At 40.3% G+C, this 25,669-nt stretch overlaps 1 protein-coding gene across 3 annotated transcripts; it reads left to right on the forward strand.

Annotated features, from left to right (window-relative positions):
* The first annotated feature begins 14 nt into the window (after positions 1-14).
* Positions 15-25,085, forward strand: IFT46 (intraflagellar transport 46). 3 transcript variants are annotated; one of them, XM_037057452.1, is made up of 13 exons: positions 15-144; positions 870-966; positions 2,491-2,570; positions 4,491-4,619; positions 7,685-7,821; positions 9,942-10,016; positions 10,169-10,262; positions 11,200-11,328; positions 12,210-12,331; positions 12,682-12,748; positions 21,300-21,360; positions 21,619-21,744; positions 22,214-25,085. In XM_037057452.1, exons 3-13 carry the CDS (start codon positions 2,526-2,528, stop codon positions 22,219-22,221), a joined length of 993 nt encoding a protein of 330 aa, XP_036913347.1. In that variant the 5' UTR covers positions 15-144; positions 870-966; positions 2,491-2,525; the 3' UTR covers positions 22,222-25,085. The 3 variants fall into 3 exon arrangements, with proteins under 3 accessions (XP_036913347.1, XP_036913346.1, XP_036913348.1); XM_037057451.1 differs by having other exon boundaries at positions 21,659-21,744; XM_037057453.1 differs by lacking the exon at positions 4,491-4,619 and having other exon boundaries at positions 21,659-21,744; positions 22,214-23,846.
* Positions 25,086-25,669: the final 584 nt, after the last annotated feature.

Genomic DNA, 25,669 nt, shown 5'->3' on the forward strand with positions numbered 1-25,669 from the left:
TTTATTTATTTATTTATACCTAGCGACTAACAACGGGTGGGTTGCTCCAATCCCTGAAGTGGCCGCGCCGGAGATCCGAGTGAGACCCCAGCCGTAGGCCGGGGTTCTTGCATTATAGAGGAGACGGAGTCAGAGGGGCTACAGGTAATGTGTACTCATACTAGCAGAAAGAGAACTGCCTTTTTCCTTCCCGAGAGGAAATTAAGATGACTCCCCTTCCCTTCTTCCAATCGCCCCCCAATCTTTTCTTATCTCCATGACAACTTTTCCTTCTTTCCTTTCTTCACGCCACCACCCGCTTCTTTTTCTTTGGGATCCGACCTGCAAGACAAGGGTGCGGGATGGGCGGGGGGCGGGGGCGGTGCATGAGAGTGATGCTTTCAGATTATTGGGTGGGACCGAGAGACTGGAGTTTCCCCTGTTTTCCGGCAAACGAGGTGACTCCAGAGACAGAACTCTTTCTAGAGCCTCTACAGACTTCCCGGAGAAACCTCTACAGCCTTCGGAAAACTGGCATAACCTGAGGAGAGAGTCGCCGTCTGCAGATGAACACCGTTATGCCACCCGCTGTGGGTGTATTTTAACAGTTTTGGGGAGCTGGTGCAGAAATTAGCTGTTTCCCTCCACGATTCCCTCCTTCCTCAGCCAGCCTGTCAGCAGTTTCTATATAAGGGCTGCAGCAGATTGATTTAACTGCTTGACCTAGGACCAAGACGCTGTAAGGAAAGTTTGAATGGGGGTGAAAGTTTCATGTAAAAATGATGCATTCGGTAAGGAGGAGGACCCGTGCTGGTTTGTAATCGCACCTCTCCACGGAGTGCTTAATATCTCATAACATGAGCTGTGTAATCATGTCTCCTTTTGCTTAGACCAAGATTGTTGAGAACCAGACATATGATGAGCGTCTAGAAATTAACGACTCTGAAGAGGTTGCAAGTATTTTTACTCCAACCCCAAGATACAGAGGTAAAAGAGGGATTAAGAGGAAAGAAGAAAAATGGTCCTTGGAACAAAGCAGGAGGGACTCATGATTGTTTCCATGAAATTCCTATTTTGTAACAAGTGTTTGCTTTCAGAGCCCTTACCTCACTTTCCATTGTTTCTGTTTTCTACTTAGTTAAGGGGAATAAAAGACAGCCACCCAGATTTTATAGTTCTTCCAACCTGATCAGTGTTCCCAATCACCATTTACTTCATGATACTGTTCTGTCCACAATCTGCTGGGGAGGGGGAGTGTCATTTTTTAAAAATGTGTTAAAACATTTTTTCTCACTTTTGAAGATGCTTCAATAACCTGTCCTTAACCTACAAGCCCAATAAAAATCTCAGTGGAATATTTTAAGAGGATTTGACATCATCATTTATTCAACAGTGCATTTTTTTAATGCATACTGTGTGTCAGCCTTATGCTTGTCAGTGCACATTGACCCTGCCCTCCTGATACTTGTAATCATGGGAGACAAATGACAAATGGATAAACAAAAGCAATTACAAATGTGGTAAATGCACTGACAGAGGCAAAGATTTTGATGTTATGGAGAATGATGGTGACCAGTGGGATCTACTGTTTTTCCCCCCAATTTTATTTATTTTCTAGAGAGAGGGGAAGGGAGGGAGAAAGAGGGAGAGAAATGATCCATTGGTTGCCTCTCTCTCAACCTTAATTGAGGTTAGACACTTGGGTTATTTACATCTTTTGGCTATTATGAATATGCTGCTATGAATATTGGTATACAAGTTTGTGTTTGAATTAGTGCTTTTAATCTTGTGAGTATATGTATATCTAGACACCCAGGTTTTGACCATATTTTTAATCTTGCCAGCTGTGGACACTATAGTTTATTTTTATTTTGGTCAATTTAGTAGGCTGGAAAATTTATTTGATTTAGAAATCATGCCAATTAACATTTTACATCTAGTTGTTAATTTTTTGGATTAATTGTTCAGAATATTTTTATTGCTCTATGGGCACTGATTAGGTTTATATTTATAACTATAATTTGACAGGAGTTAGGTAAGTTTCTTTCTTGTAAGTTTTTTCACTTGATCCTTACAGCAGTTTTGAGTGAAAAGTATTATTGACCTCATTTAGAGATGAGAATACTGAGACTCAGAGAAGTCATTTTGTCCAAGTGATAGAGTTGTTCTTCAAACTCAGTATTCTGACTCTAAACCCAGCACTCTTTTCACTTTACTAATTACTAACCTCATTTTACCAATGTGCAAACTAAGGGCAGATTTTATACTATTTATGTAACAGCAAATAATCAGTTAGTGTAATGTCCAACCCTATGACTTAAGCACAGTAATGCTTAGTAAATATATGTTGAATTGACAGAGTCATGACTAGTTTAGACTCCTATCCTTTAGATAGATGTTCATATAAACTGTGTTCCATAAAGTGGTTAGATTATAATATATTATAAGCTAAAAATATTTGTCTTTAAAATTATTTTAACAATAACCTGAAGGGAAAACTTTTCTCCTAAGGACTTCCTCATTCTGCCCATCCTCCTAACAAGACTATGGCTGATAACAGCAGTGATGAGTATGAAGAGGAAGATAACAAGGTGTGGTATAACCCATGGCTTCTTGTGGAACTTCGACTTTCATTTTTTTAGTAGTTACTAAATAATTTAGTAGTTACTAAATATTTACTACTGACACCAGTTCAGTAGTAAATATTTCTTGAATATTCACCTCCAGTGGTTGAGTACCTCTGAGCTTTTGGAGGACAATCAGGAAGAACGAGCCTTAAAATTTGTATTCTTCTTCGGGAATAAATATTACTATTACAACTGACTTTTTGGTGAGGAATTTCATGTAATGTAGGCCAGTGTTTTACAAATTTTACTGATCATAAGAATCAGTTGGGGGCACATCATTTTTTGAAATGCAGATTCCCAGTTCCCATCCAGAACTATGGAATCAGAGGCTTGAAGGTAATTTATATTTTTAGCAAACATTCCAAGTAATTCTCTTAATAAAGCAAGTTTGGAATTATGGTTTTAGGCATTTGTTTATTGCCAACAATTTGTGATACTGCCAATATTTTGTGAAAGAGACTTTAATTTTGAAGTCTTATGACCCAAGTGTCACTTTATTGTTATTCTATGAACCTAGAGAATCATCCTGTTTCTGAGACAAAGGCAGAAAGATGCCTACAGCTCTAAAAATTGCAGCTGCTCTGTTTAACAACCATTGTGTTCAGCCTTATTACATGATCCAATGGTTACACTTTAGTTGTCCTTTAAGAACAGGAACTTTTAAAACTAGTGAAGAAGAATATTTGAAGCAATGCAGAAAGCTGTAGTGTTATAGGCTGATTTCATAAAAAGCCTAGGAGCTAACATTTTAAGGTGGCACCACTTGGTGACTAGTATGCTGTTTTAACATCTAACCAACAATGTAATTTTTTAAAGAATTTGTGGTGTATAAAGCCCCCTTTAGCCCTAGCCAGGTAGCTCAGCTAGAGTGTTGTTCTGACACACCAAGGTTGCGGATCCTATCCCAGCTAGGGCACACCTAAGAATCAACCAATGAATCATGGAAAAGTGGAACAACAAATCAGTATTTCTCTCTCCCAAATCAGTAAATTTAAAAAAATGTTTTAAAATCCTCTGCCTTTAGATCAGGGATAAGATTTTATTTTTATTCTTAGAGAAGGGAAGGGACAGAGGGAGCGAAACATCAATGTGTGGTTGCCTCTCATGCACCCCCTACTGGAGACCTGGCCTGCAACCTAGGCATGTGCCCTAGATTGGAAATAGAACCCACCACCCTTTGGTTTGCAGTCTGGTGCTGAGTCCACTGAGCCACACCAGCCAGGGCTGGATAATCTTTAAACTGACAATATTCTTAAACTCCCTTTGCCAGGTTGCTTCCCATGTAACCAAGTATAATTTTGGCAGATTTTATATTAAGAAAGAACACAATGGGAGATTTTTATTAATTGTATACCAATAAGGCTTAGTCACTGAATAAATTCTGCAACTGTGTGTCATCTGTCACACATACTATAGATTAGTTAAAATATAGTTTTATAGCCTTGGCTAGTGTGGCTCAGTGGATTGAGCACTGGCCTGCAAACCAAAAGGACTCCAGTTCAGTTCCCAGTCAAGGCATGTGCCTAGGTTGCAGGCCTGGTCCCCAGGTAGGGGCATGCAAGAGGCAACTGATCTATGTTTCTTTCACACATCAGTGTTTCTTTCCCTCTCTTTTTCCCTTCCCCTCTCCCTAAAAATAAATAAATAAAATCTTTTAAAAATACATTGTTATCTATGTATAATAAATCTGTGACCAAAGCTGTTTTGATGTCTTATAATGTGTCACAATTTTATGTTCCAATAGCTGTTTTACCATACAAGAATGTATACTAACCTCAGTATAAGCCATATAACATATGGAAACCAAGCTTCCAAGCTTCTAAACTTTCTTTTAAAGGGGGCCAATTGGTCATCCTTCAGGTCCTAAGTGAGGGCATTCCACAGGTTCCAGGCTACAGAGGCAAAGGCACGGACCCCATCCCAACTGCCCCTGCAAGCCCCAAGTACCATCAGACCCCTGCTCGTGCACTTGAGAGGGCGGGATGGTGCATAGAGAACCAGAAGCTCAGAAAGGTAGGTTGTGATGCCAATAATAGAAGAGCCTCTTATCTTGAGAAACAATGTATAGGCATTGTGTTTTACTTATGGGGGAAGGAAAGGGAAATAGGGATTGGTTAGATACCCACTGAAGAAAATGAAAATAGAAAACCCTTAGTTCCTGGAACTGCTGGTCAGAATTCAGGCAGGGAGCCCTGACTGGGTGGGCTCCATTATAGTGTTAACGTGATACTCCAAGGTTTTGGGTTTGGTCCCTAGTCAGGGCGGGGCACATACAAGAATCAACCAATGACTACATAAATAAATGGAACAGCAAATTCTCTCTCTCTCCCCTGCCTCCACTCCCCTCTCCCTCCCCCACACCCACACTCTCCTTCTTCCTCTATAAAAAACAATTTAAGAAAAAGATTTTTAAAAATTCAGACAGGGGTTTGATTATGAACTGTTTTTTAAAATTATATTTTATCTTATGCTATTACAGTTGTCCCAATTTTTCCCCCTTTGCCCCTCTCACCCAGCACCCCCACTTCCTCAGGTAATCCCCACACCTTCATTCATGTCCATTGGTCTGGCGGGTATTAAGGTCTTTGGCTACTCCATTTCCTATACTGTAATTTACATCCCCATGACGATTCTGTAAACTACCTATTTGTACTTCTCTTTCTTTCTTTCTTTCTTTCTTTCTTTCTTTCTTTCTTTCTTTCTTTCTTTCTTCCTCTCTCTCTCTCTCTCTCTTTTCTTTCTTGAGGGGAAAGGAGGGAGAGAGAGAGAGAAACATCAGTATATGAGAGATACATCAATTGGCCTACAACCTAGGCATGTGCCCTGACCGGGAACTGAACCAGCAATCCTCTGGTTTGCAAGCTAGCATTCAGCCCACCAAGCTACACCAGCCAGGGCCTTATTTTTACTTCTTAATCCCCTCACATCTTCACCCATTCCCCCACACCTCCCTCCCATCAGGCAACCATCAAAACGCTCACCATGTCCATGGTGTTTCACTGTTGTTTGTTCTTTATTTCAGTTAGTGTATCCTTTGTTTCTGACGGGGAGTTTTTATGCTGTTGAGGTCCTCGCTAAGTTCCTTGAGCATCCTTATGACCAGTGTTTTGAACTCTGCATGTGATAGATAGCTCATGTCCATTTCATTTAGCTCTTTTTCTGGAGTTTTGATCTGTTCTTTCATTTGTGCCATGTTTCTTTTTCTCATTTGGGCAGCCTCCCTGTGTTTGTTTGTGTGTATTAGGTAGAGCTGCTATGACTCTCTGGTAATGTGGCCTAATGTAGTAGGTGTTCTGTAGGGTCCAGTGGCACAGCCTCCCCTATCACCCAAGCTGGGTACTTGAGGTGCACCCTTTGTGTGGGCTGTGTGAGGTGTACCTTCCTCTTATAGTTGAGCCTTGATTACTGTTGGCAGGTCAATGGGAAGGATTTACCCAGGCCAGTCAGCTGCAAGTACCAGCAGGGACCACTGACCACCAACCTCCACCCTCCGTGGAGGATCAGCTGTGTAGGGGCAGGGTGATGGTGCTCTGAAGTGGTCTAAAGCTGTCTACTGGTACACAGACTCTTGAGATTTCCCAGGTGGTGCAGGCCAAGATCAGCCCCACCTGTGTTTTGCCCAGAGCTACTGTGCATGACCTATAATGCAATCTGAAATGGCTGCTACTTGTGGTGGGCTTGGAGATTCCCAGGCAAAGCCATGCTATAAACCTAGGCTGACTGCTTCTACCTGGAGACAGTTAGCAGGAGCTAAGGGGCTGGAGGCTCACTGACACTGGCTGTTGCTTGTTTGAGAGGATTTAAGATGTTGTGAAGCATGAGCCAAGACAAGCCATTCATATGGAAAATCAGCTTGGGTGGGCACATAAATTGGGTGAGGCATAGTATCTGGGGATCTCCAGGGCTGGGCAAACAGTGTTAGCCAGATTGATGGAGTCTTGAATATGGTGCCAGACTGCTGGCTCTGTGGCTCTGTGGCTCTGTTGGGGGAGGTTTCCAAACATGGTCAATGGCCTTTGCTTACCTTTCTGTCTGGGAGAAAGCTGTCCCCCAGCTCTCACCTTAATGCCCAACACTTTACTTCCTCCCCATTTGTCATTGGTACCTTTCGAGTCTCTACCCAGGTGCCAGAGCTCATTAAGTAGGGAGTCTGAAGTGAGTCCGTGTGTGGGTTCTTGAAGAAGAACTTTTTGAGGCTCCAGAAGTTTCTTCCACTGACTCAATCCCTGCTAGCTTTTGTAGCCAGGAGTTTTGGGGACTTATCTTCCTGGCACTGGAACCCTGGACTGAGGCTGGTACTCTTTCCTCCCAAGATATCCTTCCCAAGTTTTTATTCACAACATAGGTGTAGGATCAGGCAGTCCCACATTTCCACCCTTCCTTCCATGTCTCTGCCCCTCCTACCAGTCTGGATGGATGTGGTTTCTTTAATTCAATAGTTGTCAGACTTCTATTCAGCTCTATTTCTGATGGTTCTGAGTGATGGTTGTTCTATATTTTAGTTGTAATTTGGATGTGGTTGTGCAAGAAAGTGAGCCATGTTTGCCTATGCTGCCATCTTGACCTGAAGCCTTGACTTTCTTCTTTTGGTGGTTACTCTTATTCTGGGTAATCTTGCAAATTAACTATTAAATTTGCTCCATGTGATCTTTGTGAATATTAAGATTCCTTCAAGTTGTCTTCCCTACTTCATCTTATTTTATTCCCTGTTTCCTTCCAAAATAATAACTTAGAGTTGCTTTTCTCCAAAAATGCCCAAATTTTATAGTTGAACCTACTTTATAGTTTATGCAGAGGTTTTAGGGTCTCCTTAGTAATAGTTAAAATAGATATATCTCAGATAAAATTTATACTCAAACCTCAAGCAGAGAAATAGAATATGGTTATAGAAATGGGGACTGAGTTTGCAATGACTAGGAGCAGGAGATGGTTCCCGGCCCTTCTGGGGAGTGCCCTTCTCTCTAGTAATGTGGTGCCAGGTGGCAAGGTATTGATTGGAGTCCTAGGAGGGAACTGGGCATAGCTACACTAAATTTTTCATTATAGGGCCTTTCTTTGCCTACCCTACCCTATCTCAGGACAAGAAGAAGACCTCTCAGCTGACACCTCAACAGGGCTTTAGTGAAAATGATGATGATGATGATGATGATGACTCATCCGAAACTGATTCCGATGAAGAAGATGATGATGGAGAGCATGGAGCCCCTCTGGAAGGGTGAGAAAACCACCCTTGTCAAGGAGGAAGACCCTTTTCAAAACACAGATTAGGAGGATATCAGTTAAAAGTGAAATTCCAGTATCTCTTTTGATCTCTATTTAGGATTTTCATGTCTCAAAAACACATCATAATGTATTTTCATTCTTTTCTGGCTCCACTGCCTCATCGGGTCCCATGATGTTACTTGCACTGTTTGAAACATTTGTGGGCTCAGGGGTCATGAGGGTTGAATAAATCTAAAAGATGGTCCCTGACTTCAGGGAGTTCATATTTCAGGGAAAAGAAAATAAATTTATTTACATACCAAAGCATTTCTATTTAGCAAGGAGAACATACAAGCATAGGAGTAGAAAACTTTAAGTTCAAATTCTTTTTGGATAGGCAGAGAATAGGTAGTTCAACACTGAGGCAAAGTGTTCCTAAATGATGCTTAAGTTAAAAACCTCTTACCCTGTTCCAAATCCTGGTGTTAGATTAGTTACGATCTACCCATGTAGGTTTTAATCAAAGTGGATTCTAAGGCCCACCCATTTAAAATATAATTACTGGGCCTGGGAGTGCCGTTCTGTGAACCAAAGGGTCACCGGTTTGATTCCCAGTCAGGGCATATGCCTGGGTTGCAGACCAAGGTCCCCAGTAGGAGGTGCGTGAGAGGAAACCGTACATTGACCTTTCCCTCTTTCTCCCTCCCTTCCTGTCTCTCTAAAAATAAATAAATAAAATATTTTTAAAAATAATAAAATATAATCACTGGTTAAATAAATGATGATGTGACCAATCAGAATTTTATCCAGCCATGGAAAAGAATGTGGCAGCACCCTTTGCACTGGTAGAGAACAGTGTCCAAGAGATGCTGTTAGATTTTTAAAATGTATAGAAGTGTTTATGTTTTGCTACCATGTGTATAAAGCAAATACTACATAAACTATCTGTAGGATACACTAAGAAACTGGTAATAGTGATTACTTTTGGGAGGGGAACTTGGTGGCAAGGGAGACATAACTTTTCATTGCATACATTTTGCTTCTTTTATTTTGCATGCTGTGCATGTATAATTTATTGAATTAGTTGAAAAAAAATAGCTACCTTTGGGTTATCCACTTGCAGGAAGACACTAAGTAAATGAGGAAAGTTAATACCAGACTGATTTTTTTATGCTTCCTAATTTACTTTATGATCATAAATTATAATCAGGGAAATATAAACCTTAAGTCATTAATCTACTTAATTTTTTATTAAGCAACTCTCTCTAGAACAGCCTTGTTAATAACTTCCAAAGTCACTTACATATTTTATCAATGTTTGTTACATTTTACTTAATTATAATTAGTGTGTTGTATTTTTTTAAAGATTTTATTTATTTATTTTTAAAGAGAGGGGAAGGGAAGGAGAAAGACAGGGAGAGAAACAATGTGTAGTTGCCTCTCTCACACCTGCTACTAGGGACGTGGTCTGCACCCCAGGCATGTGCCCTGACTGGGAATCAGTCACAGGCCCACTCTCAGTCCACTGAACTCAGTCCAGCCAGGGCTGTATTTATCTACCTATCTGTCTATTTTTTTTTTTAACTCTACACACTTCATGTGTCGATACAAGTATTTTTTAGTAACTATGCAATAGTCACCTTGAACATATTTAACCATTACTCAAATGTTGGATATTTTATTTGTTTCTAATTTTTTACTTTTATAAAAAACACTGTAAAAAACAAAAACATCTTTTTAAAAATTCCTTTTTCGCCCTGGCTGGTATAGCTCAGTGGATTGAGCGAGGGCCTGTGAGCCAGACGATCGCGGTTTGATTCCCAGTCAGGGCACATGCCTGGGTTGCAGGCTGGTTCCCTGCAGGCCAACTCCCAGCAGGGGACGCACGAAAGGCAACCACACATTGATGTTTCTCTCCCTCTCTCCTTCCCCTCTAAAGATAAATAAATAAATAATCTAAAAAATTTAAAAAATAATAAAGTTGCCTTGCAGATCACCCAAGAAAGGCAGATGTGAAACAGAAACTAGATTCAGAGTCATGTGCCCTGCAGTAGTAGTGACATAGGACCGAACCAGGGCTCAGCAACATCTGCTCTTCACTGGCCACTTTGAATCATACTTTGCTTTTTCCAGAGCCTATGATCCTGCAGATTATGAGCATTTGCCGGTTTCTGCTGAGGTTAAGGAACTCTTCCAATATATAAGTAGGTAAGTATTAGGACTTCTTACCATAACCCTGTAGACCCTACCTTGCCCTTTTCTACCTCTAGTCTGAAACAAGGCTGTTCTCCTTAGATTTTTAAACCTGAGTAGTAAAGTAAGTTTCTCTGTTTCCATCTTCCCTTGGCAATATCTCCTAGGTATACACCTCAGTTGATTGACCTGGACCACAAACTGAAACCTTTCATTCCTGATTTTATCCCAGCTGTTGGGGATATTGATGCATTCTTAAAGGTACAGTCATAATATCCTAAAAATGAGTTGGTAGATGTTTCTTTTGACCTGATTACCAGTTCTTCTAATTTTCTTGGATTGGCTACCTTGAAACATATTTTTCATTTCATTAAGGGTTCTCTTTTTAAAATACAATTTAATTTTAAAGTGTATTTATTTTCTCATTAGAGTTCTTAAACTTGCTCTCTACTCTGTATTTTATTCATTGCTATTAGGTAATACTTGATCATCTCATTATATGTTAAAATTTGCCATAGATTTATCACCTAATTATCCATGACTTCAGCTTTATATTTAAGATCATGCATGTTTTTCTAGATAGGATTTTAGTATAGCATGTTATACAGGCATGCTTTTTTTCTTTTTTTAAAATCCTTACCCAAGGATATATTTATTGATTTTATGTTACTTTTTAAATATTTTTATTTATTTATTTTTAGAGAAGGGAAGGGAGGGAGAAAGAGAGGGAAAGAAACATCAGTGTGTGGTTGCCTCTCACATGCCCCCCATTGGGGACCTGGCCTGAAACCCAGGCATGTGCCCTCACTGGGAATCGAGCAGCGACCCTTGGTTCACAGGTTGGTATTTAATCCACTGAGCCACACCAGACAGGGCATATTTATTGATTTTAGAGAGAGAGGAAGTGGGGGTGAGAGAGAAACATTGATCAGCTGCCTCCTGTACGCACCCCAACCAGGGATCAAACTCACAACCTAGATATGTGCCCTGACCAGTGGTAGAACTCACAGCATTATGGTGTATGGGGTGATGCTCCAAGCAACTGAGCCAGCTGACCAGGGCCAGGCATGCTCTTTAATGCTAATAATAGTGATTAACCAGAAGAGTTCTTCCTCTTCAGCTTATTGGAATCAAAATGTGTAGCTTTTTATATCCCTCTCATGTTTTTTCTCTGTTTTCTCACTTTTCTCCTGACCAGGTCCCACGTCCTGATGGAAAGCCTGACAACCTTGGCCTATTGGTATTAGATGAGCCTTCTACAAAGCAGTCAGATCCTACAGTGCTCTCACTCTGGTTAACAGAGAACTCCAAGCAGCACAACATCACTGTAAGACATTAGCCCAGTGCAGGCCCCAACTGGAGAGGCTGGAGCACAGGCCTTGCTGGTGTTTGTTTAGTTGACTGACTTCCTGCTGACAGGGATGGCTGTGGCTTCAGGATAGCCCTATCTTTTACATAACAGTTTTACTGAGATACAATTTACCTACCATAAAATTCACCTTTTTAAATCATAAAATTCAATGATTTTTAGTATATTCACAATATACTAAAAATATTCATTCATCTAAGAATATATTTTTTTATCTTTCCAAAAAGAAATCTTGTACCCATTAGTAGTCCCTTCTCATTCTCCCCTGCTCCTAGACTCAGGTAGCTACTTCATGTTTTTAATGGTTGAATAATATTCCATTGTATAGACATACCACATTCTATTTATTCATTCACCAGTTTCCACTTTTATTAATTGTGCTGCCATGAATATGTACATATTTTTGCATGGACATATATTGTTATTCTTTCGGACATATATGTAGGAGTGGGGTTACTGGGCCATATGGTAACTGTTGAGCATTTTGAGTAACTGTCAGGTGTTTTCCAAAGTGACTGAACCATTTTACATTCCCACCAGTAATGAATGAGTGTTTCAATTTCTCCACATCTTCATCTTCTTACTCTCTTACTCTCTTTTATTTTAGCCATCCCGATAGGTGTGAAATGGTACCTTATTATAGTTAGTTCTTTCTTATTGATCTGCCCCTTTCCCATGGTGCTAGAAAATTTTATCAGGGGTTTCTATAATCTCTATGTGGCTGCTGTCAGTCTCCCCTTTTCATCAGCTATTTTGTGTGTGAAATAGCACTTCATGAGTCATGCTGTAAAAACATGCCACTTCAGTGCCATCAGTTAGGCTTCCCCTTGTTTTTCTAGCAACACATGAAAATAAAGAGCTTGGAAGATGCAGAAAAGAATCCCAAAGCCATTGACACATGGATTGAGAGCATCTCTGAGTTACATCGTTCTAAACCCCCTGCAACTGTCCATTATACTAGGTAAGAAATACCACATTCTTCACCGCTGTACCCATAGTAACTTTCACCACCTGTGAACCCATTGCTTCTGAGAAGAGGGCCCAAAGCCTGAGGACATTGTTGATCAGCCTAAGGTCACAGGGATCCTGGCAGCTTCTGGCTGAGATTGCAGACATAAAGGTTGTGATTTGTCTGGTATTATTACTTAGCCAGCTCCTCCAAACTCCAGGCCCTGGGTAAGTTTGGTTTGGCCCTCTGTGTTCACCTGAAATCCCAGTGTGCTAGATTCAGAACCTCCCTTCATCCCAAACCAAAGGTTGTTAATGTCACTTGTCCATGTTTCCTGTTTATATTTACCTTTGTACTTTTAGGCCAATGCCTGATATTGACACACTGATGCAGGAATGGTCCCCAGAGTTTGAAGAGCTTTTGGGCAAGGTGAGTGAAATGTAGCAGGATCTAAGAAAGTATAGCATTCACTCTAGGGCCCAGGGTTTTCTCTCTTCCTGTATTATCATTATTAACTTATTAGTTGATGTGTCATACACAATCAGAAATGTACATGTTGATTAATTTTCACCATCTGAACACCTCAGTATAAATCAATACGTTAAATCAAAAAACAAAACATTACTCCCATGACCCAAAATAACCACTATCCTGATTTATAATAGTGTAGATTAGGTTTACCATTTTACATTTTATCTAAATGTAATTGAACTCTTTTGTGTCATATTTGTTTTGCTCATCTATATTATTCATTCATATGGAGATTCATCCATATTGTTTCATACATTGTTATTGTACATTCTTCTCAATACCGTACGATACTGTCTTGTTTGAATGTGTGACAATTTATCTATTCTATGGTAGCCATTTGGGTAGTTTACAGTTTTGAGTTATTACAAGTATAATATTACTACACTATTATAATAATATTTCTCTGAACATTGTAACACTTACCTTTTGGTGAAGATATATATATGCTTCCTGCATTATTACTTTAGACTCTACCTTTTTCCACAGAGTTATTTGTGCTGTTCTAAGAAGCTCATCTCCTGTTCATAATTACCCCAAATTTAAAAAATACAAGAATCAGTTTAATAAGAATTGGTGAGATATTTTTAAAAAACAAATTACAAAATTTTAATGAAGGGCAGACACAGATTTAAATAAGTGAGGGGTCATGCCGTGTTCCTAAGCAGGAAGATTCAGTCTCATAGCACTGTCAGTTTACTCTGTAAGTGTACTGCCTTTCAATTAGGATTTTAATTGCTTTTTATTTTTTAGAAAATTAAAATTGGTAATAAAGTTTATCTGAGAGAATCAATTTTTAAGACTAAAACTAATCATGGACACTTTAGGAAAAAATAATGGAGGATCCCATCAGACATTAGAAACACATTTTAGCCCTGGCCAGGTAGCTTAGTTGGTTGGAGCTTTGCCCCCAAATACCAAGGTTCTGAGTTCCATCCCTGGTTAGGACACATACAAAAATCAACCAGTGAATTCACAGATGGGTAGAATAATAAATCATTGTGGTTTTTTTGGCTCTCTCTCAAATCAATAATAAAAAAAGAAGAAGAAAAGAAACACATTATAAAGCTATAGTAAATAAAACATTGGCATAGGAATAGAAATAGATGAGTGGCACATAAGAATCCCAAAACAGTCCTGGCTCGTGTGGCTCAGTGGATTGAGTTCTCGTCTGCAAACCAAAGGATCACTGGTTTGATTCCCAGTCCGGGCACATGCCTGGGTTGTGGGCCAGGCCTTGAGTTGGGTGTGCAAAGGGGCAACCACACATTAATGTTTCTCTCTCTCTTTCTCCCTCTCTCCTAAGCCTCTAAAATAAATAAAAATCTTATAAAAGAAAAAGAATCCAAAAACAAACACACAGTGTGTAAGAAAAGTAGTATTTTATTTTACTTTTTTCGAAAATTCTTTTTTTAGAGGTTATTTATTTATTTTTAGACAGAGAGAGGGAGTGAGAGAAAAAGAGAGGGAGAGAAACAATGATACATCAATAGGTTGCCTCTTGAACACCCCCAACCAGGAACCTGGCCCACAACCCAGACGTGTGCCCTGACTGGGAATTGAACCGGCAACTTCTTGCTTCACAAGAAGCAAGCACTCAATCTACTGAGCCACACCAGGGCATTTTCAATGGACATATACTGGGTTGTGATGAGACAACCGACTAGCCATTTGAAAAAATTAGGTTTATGCTCCAACCATATGCATGCATGAATTCCAAATGAATTAAGCAATTAATATAAAAAAAAAGCCATACTAGTAATATTTTTAAAAGTGGGACAAACATTTAATGCTGTTAGGATAGGTAAGTGTTTCTTAGCATAATAAGAAACTTAAAAATTATAATGGGAGAAATGTGATAGTTACCATAAAGTTAAAACAATAACAGACTAAGAAAAACTACATATATATGTAACAATATTACTAATACATGTCAGAAAAGGAAAACTGGCCCTGGGTGGTATAGCACAGTGAATTGGGTGCAGGCCTATGAACCAAGGAGTCTCCCATTTGATTCCTGGTCTAGGGCACGGGAATCAAACCCCCCTGGGTTGTGAGCCAGGTCCCCAGTAGGGAGTGTGAGAGATACAACCATATGTTGATGTTTCTCTGCCTCTCTTCTTCCTTTCCCCTCTGTCTAAAAATAGATAAATAAAATCTTAAAAAAGAAAGGAAACTGAATAAAGATTGATAAGTCTTTCCTGGCCATCATTTTTAAAATGTTACACCAACTCCCCCCATGTTCCCCACCCTCTTTTCCTCCTTTTTCTCTTATAATACATACCTTCTAATATACTATATATTTTACTTATTTTGTTTTTTGTTTCTCCCAACTGAAATACAAACTTTGTGAAAAGGGAGGTTTTCTCTTTTTGTATGTATTTATTGTGGAATTGTTGTAAAAGCAAAGAATTTAAGAGCAATCTCTTTTGGCCTTACAGCATTTTAAAGCTGTAGCTGAGGAAAGATGTCTAATCAGAGAATTGAATAGGAATACAATGGAACATTATTTGGCCCAATTTTGCTCTGATATGAAGAGATATTAATGACATGTTGTTAAGTGAAAAAAGGAAATTGCAGAATTATATACACTCTAATTTTTATAAAAAGAACAAAAAATTTTAAGAAGCTAAAGTTTTTTTAGAAGTATTTTTATTGATTATGTTATTACAGTTTTCACGACTTTTCCCCCTTTATCCCCCCTCCACCCTGCCCCGCAACCCTCCAGTTTTCCCCACTCTCTTAGTTCATGACCATAGGTTGTACATGCAAGTTCTTTGAGTCCCCTGTTTCCTATACCATTTTTAAACATATTTTATTGATTATACCATTACAGTTGTTTTTTTTTAATTTTTTAAAATATATTTTATTGATTATACCATTACAGTTGTTCTATTCCCCCCCTTCATTCCCCTCCACCCGCACCCTCCCTCCCCCACCATTCTCCCCCCACTTAGTTTATAACCACGTGTCTCAAGTTCTTTGGATTCTATATTTCCCCCACTATTCTCGCCCTCCCCTCTATCTATTTTCTACCTACCATCTATGCTATTTTCTGTGCCTTCTCCCCCCTTCTCCCCCTCCCACCCCCCTATTTCTAACCTCCATGTGTTCTTCATTTCTATGGTTCCACTCCTGATCTAGCTGTCCTCTTGGTTTGCTTTTGTTTTAGGTGTGGTTGTTAATAACTGTGTGTTTGCTGTCCTTTCACTGTTAATATTTTTCATCATCTCTTTCTTATATAAGTCCCTTTAGCATTTCATATAATAAGGGCTTGGTGATGATGAACTCCTTGAACTTGACCTTATCTGAGAAGCACTTTATCTGTCCTTCCATTCTAAATGAAAGTTTTGCTGGATAAAGCAATCTTGGCTGTAGGTCTTTGGATTTCATGACTTGGAATACTTCTTTCCAGCCCCTTCTTGCCTGGAAGGTCTCTTTTGAGAAATCCGCTGACAGTCTGATGGGTACTCCTTTGTAGGTGACTGTCCCCTTATCNTTAATGATGTTATGAATCAATACGGCTCAATAAAGCTGGGGGAAGACACAACACCAGGGAGCAAAATGGTTCCCACTTGGATGACTTGCGCAGACCTTTTGAGTTCTTGTCAGATCTGCGAAGTCAGAAGAGGCAGAAGCAAAATGTGTTGAGTCTGAGTCTTCTTGCATTGCCCTAATCCCTCCCCTATAAATGCAATCTCAGTATCATGGTCAGATAGCAAAAGGAAATAAAAAATAAAAAGCCTCCCTTGCTCTTCCCTACTTTGAAAACCTTCACATCTTTATCATCACCCCCTCTTTCCTTCATTACCAGGAGGAAGAGGGAGCCCCTGCCAGGCAAAGGTTAACGCCTCCATTTCCGTCCTGATTCTCCCTTCCTCCATCACCCAGAGCTCACTCCTTCCCCGTCCCCATCACTCCTCTCACATCTTCAAGAGGCCACTTCTCCAGGCTCCTCTGCAAAGCTGGAGGATGGGCTCAGTCTCTCTAGCCTTGCAAGCCTGCCTTTTATTTGTCTACCTTTTACGGTCCCATCTCCCCCCTTAGTTTATAACCATGTGTCTCAAGTTCTTTAGAGTCTATATTTCCCCCACTATTCTCGCCCTCCCCCCATCTATTTTCTACCTACTGTCTATGCTATTTTCTGTGCCTTCTCCCCCCTTCTCCTCCTCCCACTCCCCTGTTGCTAACCCTCCGTGTGTTCTTCATTTCTATGGTTCCACTCCTGATCTATCTGTCCTCTTGGTTTGCTTTTGTTTTAGGTGTGGTTGTTGATAACTGAGAGTTTGCTGTCCTTTCACTGTTCATATTTTTTATCTTCTTCTTTTTCTTAGATAAGTCCCTTTAACATTTAATATAATAAGGGCTTGGTGATGATGAACTCCTTGAACTTGACCTTATCTGAGAAGCACTTTATCTGCCCTTCCATTCTAAATGAAAGCTTTGCTGGATAAAGCAATCTTGGATGTAGGTCTTTGGATTTCATGACTTGGAATACTTCTTTCCAGCCCCTTCTTGCCTGTAAGGTCTCTTTTGAGAAATCCACTGACAGTCTGATGGGAACTCCCTTATCTCTTGCTGCTTCTAGGATTCTCTCTTTCATTTTAATCTTGGGCAATGTAATTATGATGTGCCTTGGTCTGTACCTCCTTGGGTCCAACTTCTTTGGGACTCTCTGAGCTTCCTGGATTTCCTGGAAGTCTATTTCCTTTGCCAGACTGGGAAAGTTCCCCTGTAACATTTGTTCAAATATGATTTCCACTTGTGGCTGTTTCTTTTCCCCTTCTGGTACCCCTATAATTCGGATGTTGGAATGTTTAAAGATGTCCTGGAGGTTCCTAAGCCTCTCCTCATTTTTTTGAATTCTTGTTTCTTCATTCTTTTCTGGTTGGATGTTTCGTTCTTCCTTCTGGTCCACCCCCTTGATTTGAGTCCCAGTTTCCTTTCCATCACTATTGGTTTCCTGTGCATTTCCCTTCATTTCAATCAGTTTAGCCTTCATATGTTCCTCTAATTTGTGACTATAATCAACCAGTTCTGTGAGCATCCTGCTCACCAGTATTTTGAACTGTGCATCTGAGAGGTTTGCTATTTCTTGGTTGCTGAGAGTTATCGGCTCTGGGGCTTTGAGTTCTTCTTGAGCCATATTTTGGACTGTTTGTGCCTGTTACATATGAGGAGCGGAGCCGTAGGTGTTCACCAGAGCAGGGCAACTCAGTCATGGGGGTTGTGATGCTGTATGTGGGGGTGGGGTCAAAGGATATCAATGGTGGTCCCCTCTGCCTCCTCCCGCTGGGCCATGTGGTCTGTCTCACTGCTCACTCCTTTGCTGGGTTTATCTGCGCACGGGAATGAGGAACCGTGCTCAGCCTGCCCCGCACCCTCACTGGGTCCGAGATGCTACCCAGGCTGCCTGCACACCTGAGTCACCTGGGTCAGGGGATCCTTCCTGCCTGACCCTGCTCTGCTGCTGGCTCCGCCCCTCTTACCAGTCCCAGTTGAACGGTTCATTGTTGTTGGACTTAGGTATAGTTCAGTTTTCTGTTCTTTGGCTGCGTCTTTGTTTACTAAACCTTTGTTGTATTCAAACTTGGTTGTGGGAGAAGGCACAGTGTTTCCACCTATACCTCCATCTTGGCAGAAGTCCTCCCTATACCATTTTTTATCTTTTCCCGTTTATTTAATGCTTACTAATTATGCTTCTCCCCTGTACCTTTTCTGCCCTCTTCCTCCCTTCTCTCTCCCCACTGAACTCTCTCTGTGTATGTCCATTTCTCTGATTCTGTTCCTGTTCTGGCTGTTGGCTTAGTTTTTGTTTTTGTTGTTTTTCTTTTCTTTTAGGTTCATTTGTTGTTAGTTAGGAGTTTTTCATCATTTTATTGTTCATATTTTTTATCTTCTTTTTTCTTAGATTAAGTCCCTTTAACATTTCACAGAATAAGGGCTTGATGATGATGAACTCCTTTAACTTGACCTGATCTGGGAAGCACTTTATCTGCCCTTCCATTCTAAATGAAAACTTTGCCAGATAGAGTAATCTTGGATGTAGGTCCTTGCTTTTCATGACTTTGAATACGGATTTCTAGCCCCTTCTTGCCTGCAAGGTTCCTTTTAAGAAGTCAGCTGATAGCCATATGGGAACTCCTTTGTAGGTAACTGTCTCCTTTTCTCTTGCCGCTCTTGGGATTTTCTCTTTGCCATTAATCTTGGGTAACTTAATGATGTGCATTGGTATGTTCGTCTTTGGGTCCAACTTCTTTGGGACTCTCTGAGCTTCCTGGACTTCCTGGAAGTCTATTTCCTTCGCCAAATTGGGGAAGTTTTCCTTCATTATTTGTTCAAGTAAGTTTTCCATTTCTGGCTGTTGCTCTTCTCCTTTGGCACCCCTATAATTTGGATATTGGAACATTTCAGGTTGTCCCAGAGAGTCCTCAGCCTCTCTTCATTTTTTGGAGTCTTGTTTCTTCTTTCTGATCCAGTTGGATGTTTATTTCTTCCTTTTGTTTCAAATCGTTGCTTTGAGAATCCTGATTTCCTTCTTGTCCTTGTTGGTTCCCTCAGTATTTCACTTTATTTCATTTTGGGGTATCTTTCATTCGTTCTTTCATTTTTCCACCAAGCTCAATCAGTTCTGTGAGCATTTTGATTACCAGGGCTTTAAATTCTCCATCAGTTAGGTTGACAATGTTTTCATCACTTAGTTCTGAGGTTTTGCTGTGTTCTTTCATTTGGGCCCTATTTCTTTGTCTTGGTGCACCTGATAAGTTGTAAGGGGGCAGGGCCTTAGGTATTCACCCAGGCAGGGCAACCCTCTTCACTGTGCTGCCTGTGGGGGAGGGGCCACAGAGGGAGCAGCGCAGCTCGCCTGCCTGCTCATCTCTAGTACACTTTCCAACAGACTCTTGAGTCAGACTGGAAGTGTCTCCCACCATGGCAATCCCTGCCGAAGCTCACAGTCAGCTCTGCATCTCAGTTTCTCCCTTAAGTCAGTCCCTCCTAGTGTAGCTGTGCTGAGCTCTTCAGTCACCTTCACCCCTCAGCCACATTGCCCTGGTTTTTCTGAGTCGCTCTCCCTGCAGGGTCTACCTTACCAATCTGGTTTTTCTGGTTGATTTTTTCAGAGTTCCATGCAGTTTGATTTTTCTGGTGCTTCTGGTTGTTTATGGATTTTATATTGGTTGTTATCCTCCTTTTGGTTGTGAGAGTAAGTGAAGGGTTTCTACCTACGCCTCCATGTTGGGTGGAACTCTAATGATTTTTAAACTTAGGCTAAACTTGTTTAGACCCAGAGCCTGTTACCTGAGATGTCATGTCCAGTTCTTTGATGTCCAAGGACCATTAGGCCTTTTGCAAAAAAATATATTTATTTATTTATTTATTTTGTAGAGAGAAGGGAAAGGAGGGAAAAAGAGGGAGAGAGACATTGAGACATTGATTGGTTGTCCCCTGTACGCTCCCCAAGTGGGTACTGAACCCGCAACTCAGGCATGTTGTCTGGAATCAAACTGGCAACTTTTCACTTTGCAGGACAATGTCCAACCAGCTGAGTCACTAATCAGTCTTGTGTTACTTGACTGATCAAGGCAGGACCATTAAGCCTTTTAACACCAAGTAGTTATCAATATTTGGATATAAACTAGTATCAACTTCTTCACAAATACACACAGGAAGATAGGATGGCAGTATATTTTACTTATAAAATTTTTTGGTTCTGTTAGATCATCTGCTACTTTGGTGGTTAATGAATATGACCAATTCCATTTTATTGATCAGAGAAAAAAAAGCATGTTATATTATTTGCCAGCGCTGCCGTAACAAAGTAGTATAGATTGGGTGGCTTAAACAACAGAAATTTATTTTATTTTTCTCACACTTCTGGAGGCTTGAAGTCTGAGACCAAGCTGTCAGCAGAGTTGATTTTTTTTCTAGAAACTTTCTTATTGGCAATCGTCTCCCTATGTCCTCAATGGTCTTCCCTCTGTCTGTATCCATGTCTTAATTTCCTCTTCTTATAAGGATACCAGTCATACTGGATCCACTCTAGTAACCTGTTTTTAATTTAATTCTCTCCTTTAAGAGTATACTTTGGCCCTGGCTGGTATAGCTCAGTGGATTGAGCACGGGCCTACAAACCAGATGATCGCAGTTCAATTCCCAGTCAGGGCACATGCCTGGGTTGCAGGCCAGTTCCCAGCAGGGGACGCACAAGAGGCAACCATACATTGATATTTCACTCCCTCTCTCCTTCCCTTCCCCTCTAAAGACAAATAAATAAAATCTTTTAAAAAAAGTATACTTTGAATACAGTCATGTTCTGAAGTGCTAAGGGTTAGGACTTCAACATATAAATTTTGGGGGAACACCATTTAGCCCATAATATGTACGACTTTAGCTAGGGGCTCTTTTTTCTTCAGAGAGAGAGAGACCTTGGTATATCCCTTCTGCTTCCTAGGTGAGCCTGCCCACAGCAGAGATTGATTGCAGCCTGGCAGAGTACACTGACATGATCTGTGGTAAGCTCTTCCATCCCTTCCTTGTCCCCATCTCCGGATAAACCCACTGTGGGCTTTTGAAAAGGATTGTTTACTCTAAGAAGATGGTGTCCTGAGTTACAGCCTTCACTCTAAGCCACTTGTGCCATTGGCAGCCCTTAAGGGTGGTATTGGGCTTATGCAACTACCTGCTGGGTATAGAACTCCCAAATCCATGGTAACACATCCCATCTGGGAGGGGATTGGCTAACTTAAACAGAAATGACCCATAAATCCTAGATTTTTGTTTGGTTCTGCTCATGAGAGTACCTGATTTCAGCCATCCTAGACATTCCTATCTACAAGAGTCGGATTCACTCCCTCCACCTGCTCTTTTCCCTTTACTCGGAATTCAAGAACTCACAGGTAAGTCTAGCATTAGAGATTGACTTAAATTATAGTGAGGATTGCTGCAGGCTCCACTATTCTGAGTTGGCTGTGATTGTGTCCTATGCCAATGTAAAATGCTTCTGCCCAGAGTTACCATTACCCTTCTCCATACTTAAGAGAGCTGCAAAGCAGGCAGGGGTTGGGCTTTTAGAGGAGATGAGTGCCTTAGATGAGCTTAGGTAAGGATCTATAGAAGACACTCGTTCTTACCGGAGAACTAAGTGGCCTAATGAATGGAAGCAGAAAGGAAGGGGGAAGGGGTTTATTATTGTAGGAGGTAGAGCAGATTTCTAACTGTTTTTCAAAGATAACACCAAAGAATCGTTTTGAAAGTAGAATTGGGAGAAAATTGGAGCTTAAGTGCTGTAAAGAGGTTAGTTCTTGCTAAAATGTAGCAACTAGCATAACCCAGATATTCCATGTTCCTTCTTCTCTTTCCTCACAGCATTTTAAAGCTCTAGCTGAAGGCAAGAAAGCATTCACCCCCTCATCCAACTCTACCTCCCAAGCTGGAGATGCAGAGACATTAACCTTTGGCTGAGACACCTCCCCGGTCACTTTGTTTCAAGGCTGAGCTGGCTCTTCTGCCCAAGTTGAAGAGAGAGATTGTCGTCAGCCACCTGGCATCCTGCCAGTGTCACAGTTTGACTCAGGGACAGTGTCTGTCCTACCGCCTTGTCTTCCAGAAAGCACTATGCATGTTCCTTAAATGGCTTCTGCCTGTCTCTAGATTTCCTTCCTATAGGAATGTTGCATCTCTATCACTATGGCAATTTGAGTTAAATGAATTGGAATTTCTGGGATCTCAGGATGCTCAGTTAGGAGGAAAGTTGAAAAGACTTTTTTTTTGAAATAGCAATGGAATTAATTTTCTTTCATTTTTGAGTTAGTTGGCAAAGATTTTACAAATAAAATGCTCTTATCTTTCAGGTTGTCCTGCTGTTCTATAACATGAAAGAGAAAAGGCAGACTGAGCAAAAGGTAGAGATAAGGAACTTGGCCTAGTAATAAGCATTAAGTGAATAACAGTTTAAGCAAATTAACTTTGTGAAATAAAATCAAACACCAGCCTCCAAGATTGGCAGTAGAGGGGAATCCTTTTCTCCTAGAACTTATTTTTTCAGCGTGTCTCACTAGTTAATGCTGCCTGCCTCACAGGCACCTGCGTGGTTGTGGTCTCAGGGAGCCTAGCTGTTGCAGTGATCCAGGTGAGAGATCACTGTGCCTCGGATTAGAGTGGGCATTGTGGTCGTAGCAAAGATGGATAAATCTGGGAAATATTTTGGAGTTTATATCCTCTGTGCTCCAGTCAAGAAGTGAAAAACCATGCTAGTTAACTTCTATCAAAGGGTGTTAAATATGGGAAATTGATTTCAAAGGTATCGGAAGGGCTGAAGAAGCAAAAGGGAGAATGCAGGGTTGCTGAAGGAATGAAAAGCTAAAGGGGTGGAATGCACTGCAGGTGCTAGAAGTGGAAGAGGTGCCGTAGTGGTCTTGAATGGCAAGGAGGTGCCACGTAGAGGCACAGCTGGTGTGTGGACCTCATCCCCACTGCTACAGCAACTGAGAGCAATAGCTGCTGTTTCCTCTCTCCCAGCCTTCTCATTTCTTGCCAGTGCCTCCTCCCATTGGCAGAAATTAACAGCTGGCGGAGAAGTCTGGAAAATCCAGCAGTGTAAAGCAGAGTATAGAAGGGAGAGTGTGGGGCTAAGAGACAACGAATTAATAACCAGTAGAGGTAGAACAAAACTTGGTGATAGATTGGATGTGGGGGTTGAAGGAAAGAAATCAAGGATGACTCCCAGGTCTTGGGTCTTGAGGAACTGAATAGATAATGGAACCAAGTACTGATATAGGGGAAAGTGGGGCAAGAATTGATTTGAGAGGAAAATTACATTAAAATGCTACACTGTCAGCATAGGGGAATCATTTCTTAGACTCTTAAACCAACTATGATGTTCACATTATGCTTGAATTTGCGGAGCAGGAACATTTGACCTAAGGCCTTACTTTAACACTGTATTGGGACCAGGTGCTATGTTCTTTCTCGAGTAGATTTCATTAATGTTCACATTGAACCCATAGGGAAAAAAGAGAAAGAAAATGTGATAGGAACTCAAATTCTCCTATAGATTTTTTTTAATTTCAGTAATTTTATTTTAATACTTTGTAGAACATTAACCAGTTTTGTATCTAGTCTAGCAATCTTACACTAAAATTTCTTTGTTAATTGCTTATAAATGCTTAGCAATTTAAATGCTCTCTGAGCCAATTTTTAATATCTGACTGGTTTCCTCACTAATTGGTTGAGTAAACGCTCTGACACATATTCATTATGCATGTATGTGAGAGTCATAACAGATTTTTAAAAAGTGCATGGATATTTGCTCTTGTTCTCACTACTCCATTAGATTTTTAAGAAACAGATTGACTTCTTTGGCTAGAGCTGAGACTTAGCACTGGTAAATTGATTCTTGTTATTCATGGTAGTCATATTCTATAAAGTCGCCATGAGCACTGCATTAGCCAACACTGAATCATTGTACCTGGGGCAAATACAAGGTCAGGCTCCTATATACCTATGGTTGTAACATTTTCATCAACCTACTACTGATTCATTGAATTCACAGTCACCAGCACTAGAATCATGCCACAGTGAAGCTTATCTAACACTTCTTCCAAAAGGCATCTCAGAACTATGTTTGGGGGCATTTTTAAACAGTAAAGTCACCAGCAATAAGTAAAAGTATGGCATTAAGTAGACCTTGAAAAAGGGCACTTGTTTATACAGTGTGACAGCTGAGAACGAAGGCACAATGTTGCTTAATTCAGCCTTTAATTTTCACTGCTTTGAGCATGTTCTCAATGGTCATGAAAACACTGCAAACATTGATTTTGGGATTACAAATAAATTTTAGCAAGTACGTGAATTCACAAATACAAAATCTGCAAATAATGAGGATCAGCCTTACTTCCTCCCTAATTTACTGGTTAATGCATGAGCCTTTTGGATTTCTCCTTGCTTCAGCACACTCACCATAGCTCTACAGTGATCATCTTCAGGAACTGTTTTGAACAGGGACTCCTCTCTCCTCTTTAACAATGTGTAGTTATTCCCTTTGGCTACTTGTTTTTTAGCCCTGAGAAAAATCCTTTAACTCCTGTGGCTCAAACTACATATGAATCAGTTATAATAAATACTAAACTCTTAGGCTTCTCCTGTGCATAAAAAACATGTGAAAACAGTGCCACAAAATGTAAGATCTAATAATTACATTACTAAGTATAAACTTTCTCAAGTATATTTTATTGATTATGATATTACACTTGTCTCATTTTTTTCTCCCCTTTATTCCCCTCTGCCCTATACCCCCCTACCCACTACTATTCTCCCCCCACTTAGTTAATGTCCATGGGTCATACATATAAGTTCTCTGTTTTCTCCATTTCTTATACTATTCTTAACCTACCCTTGTCTATTTTGTACCTATCATTTATGCTTGTTATTCCCTGTATCTTTGGGGAAGTCTTCTTTGGGTCTTCCTCCATTCTCCTCCTGCCCCCTCCCCACTGATACCCATCCATGTGATCTCTATTTCTGTGAATATTCTCGTGTTCTAGTTGTTTGCTTAGTTTGTTTTTGTTTTTTTAGGTTCAGTTGTTGATAGCTGTGAGTTTGTTGTCATTTTACTGTACATATTTTTTATCTTCTTTTTGTTAGATAAGTCTCTTTAACATTTCACAGAATAATTTGAACTCCTTTAACATTCCCTTATCTGGGAAGCACTTTATCTGCCCTTGCATTCTAAATGAAAACTTTGCTGGATAGAGTAATCTTGGATTTCTTGCTTTTCATGACTCTGAATATGAATTTCCAGCCCCTTCTTGCCTGCAAGTTTTC

This window comes from Sturnira hondurensis, unplaced genomic scaffold, assembly GCF_014824575.4.
Source record: "Sturnira hondurensis isolate 20B ecotype Veracruz unplaced genomic scaffold, ASM1482457v3 Scaffold0009719, whole genome shotgun sequence".
Taxonomy (NCBI): Eukaryota; Metazoa; Chordata; class Mammalia; order Chiroptera; family Phyllostomidae; genus Sturnira; species Sturnira hondurensis.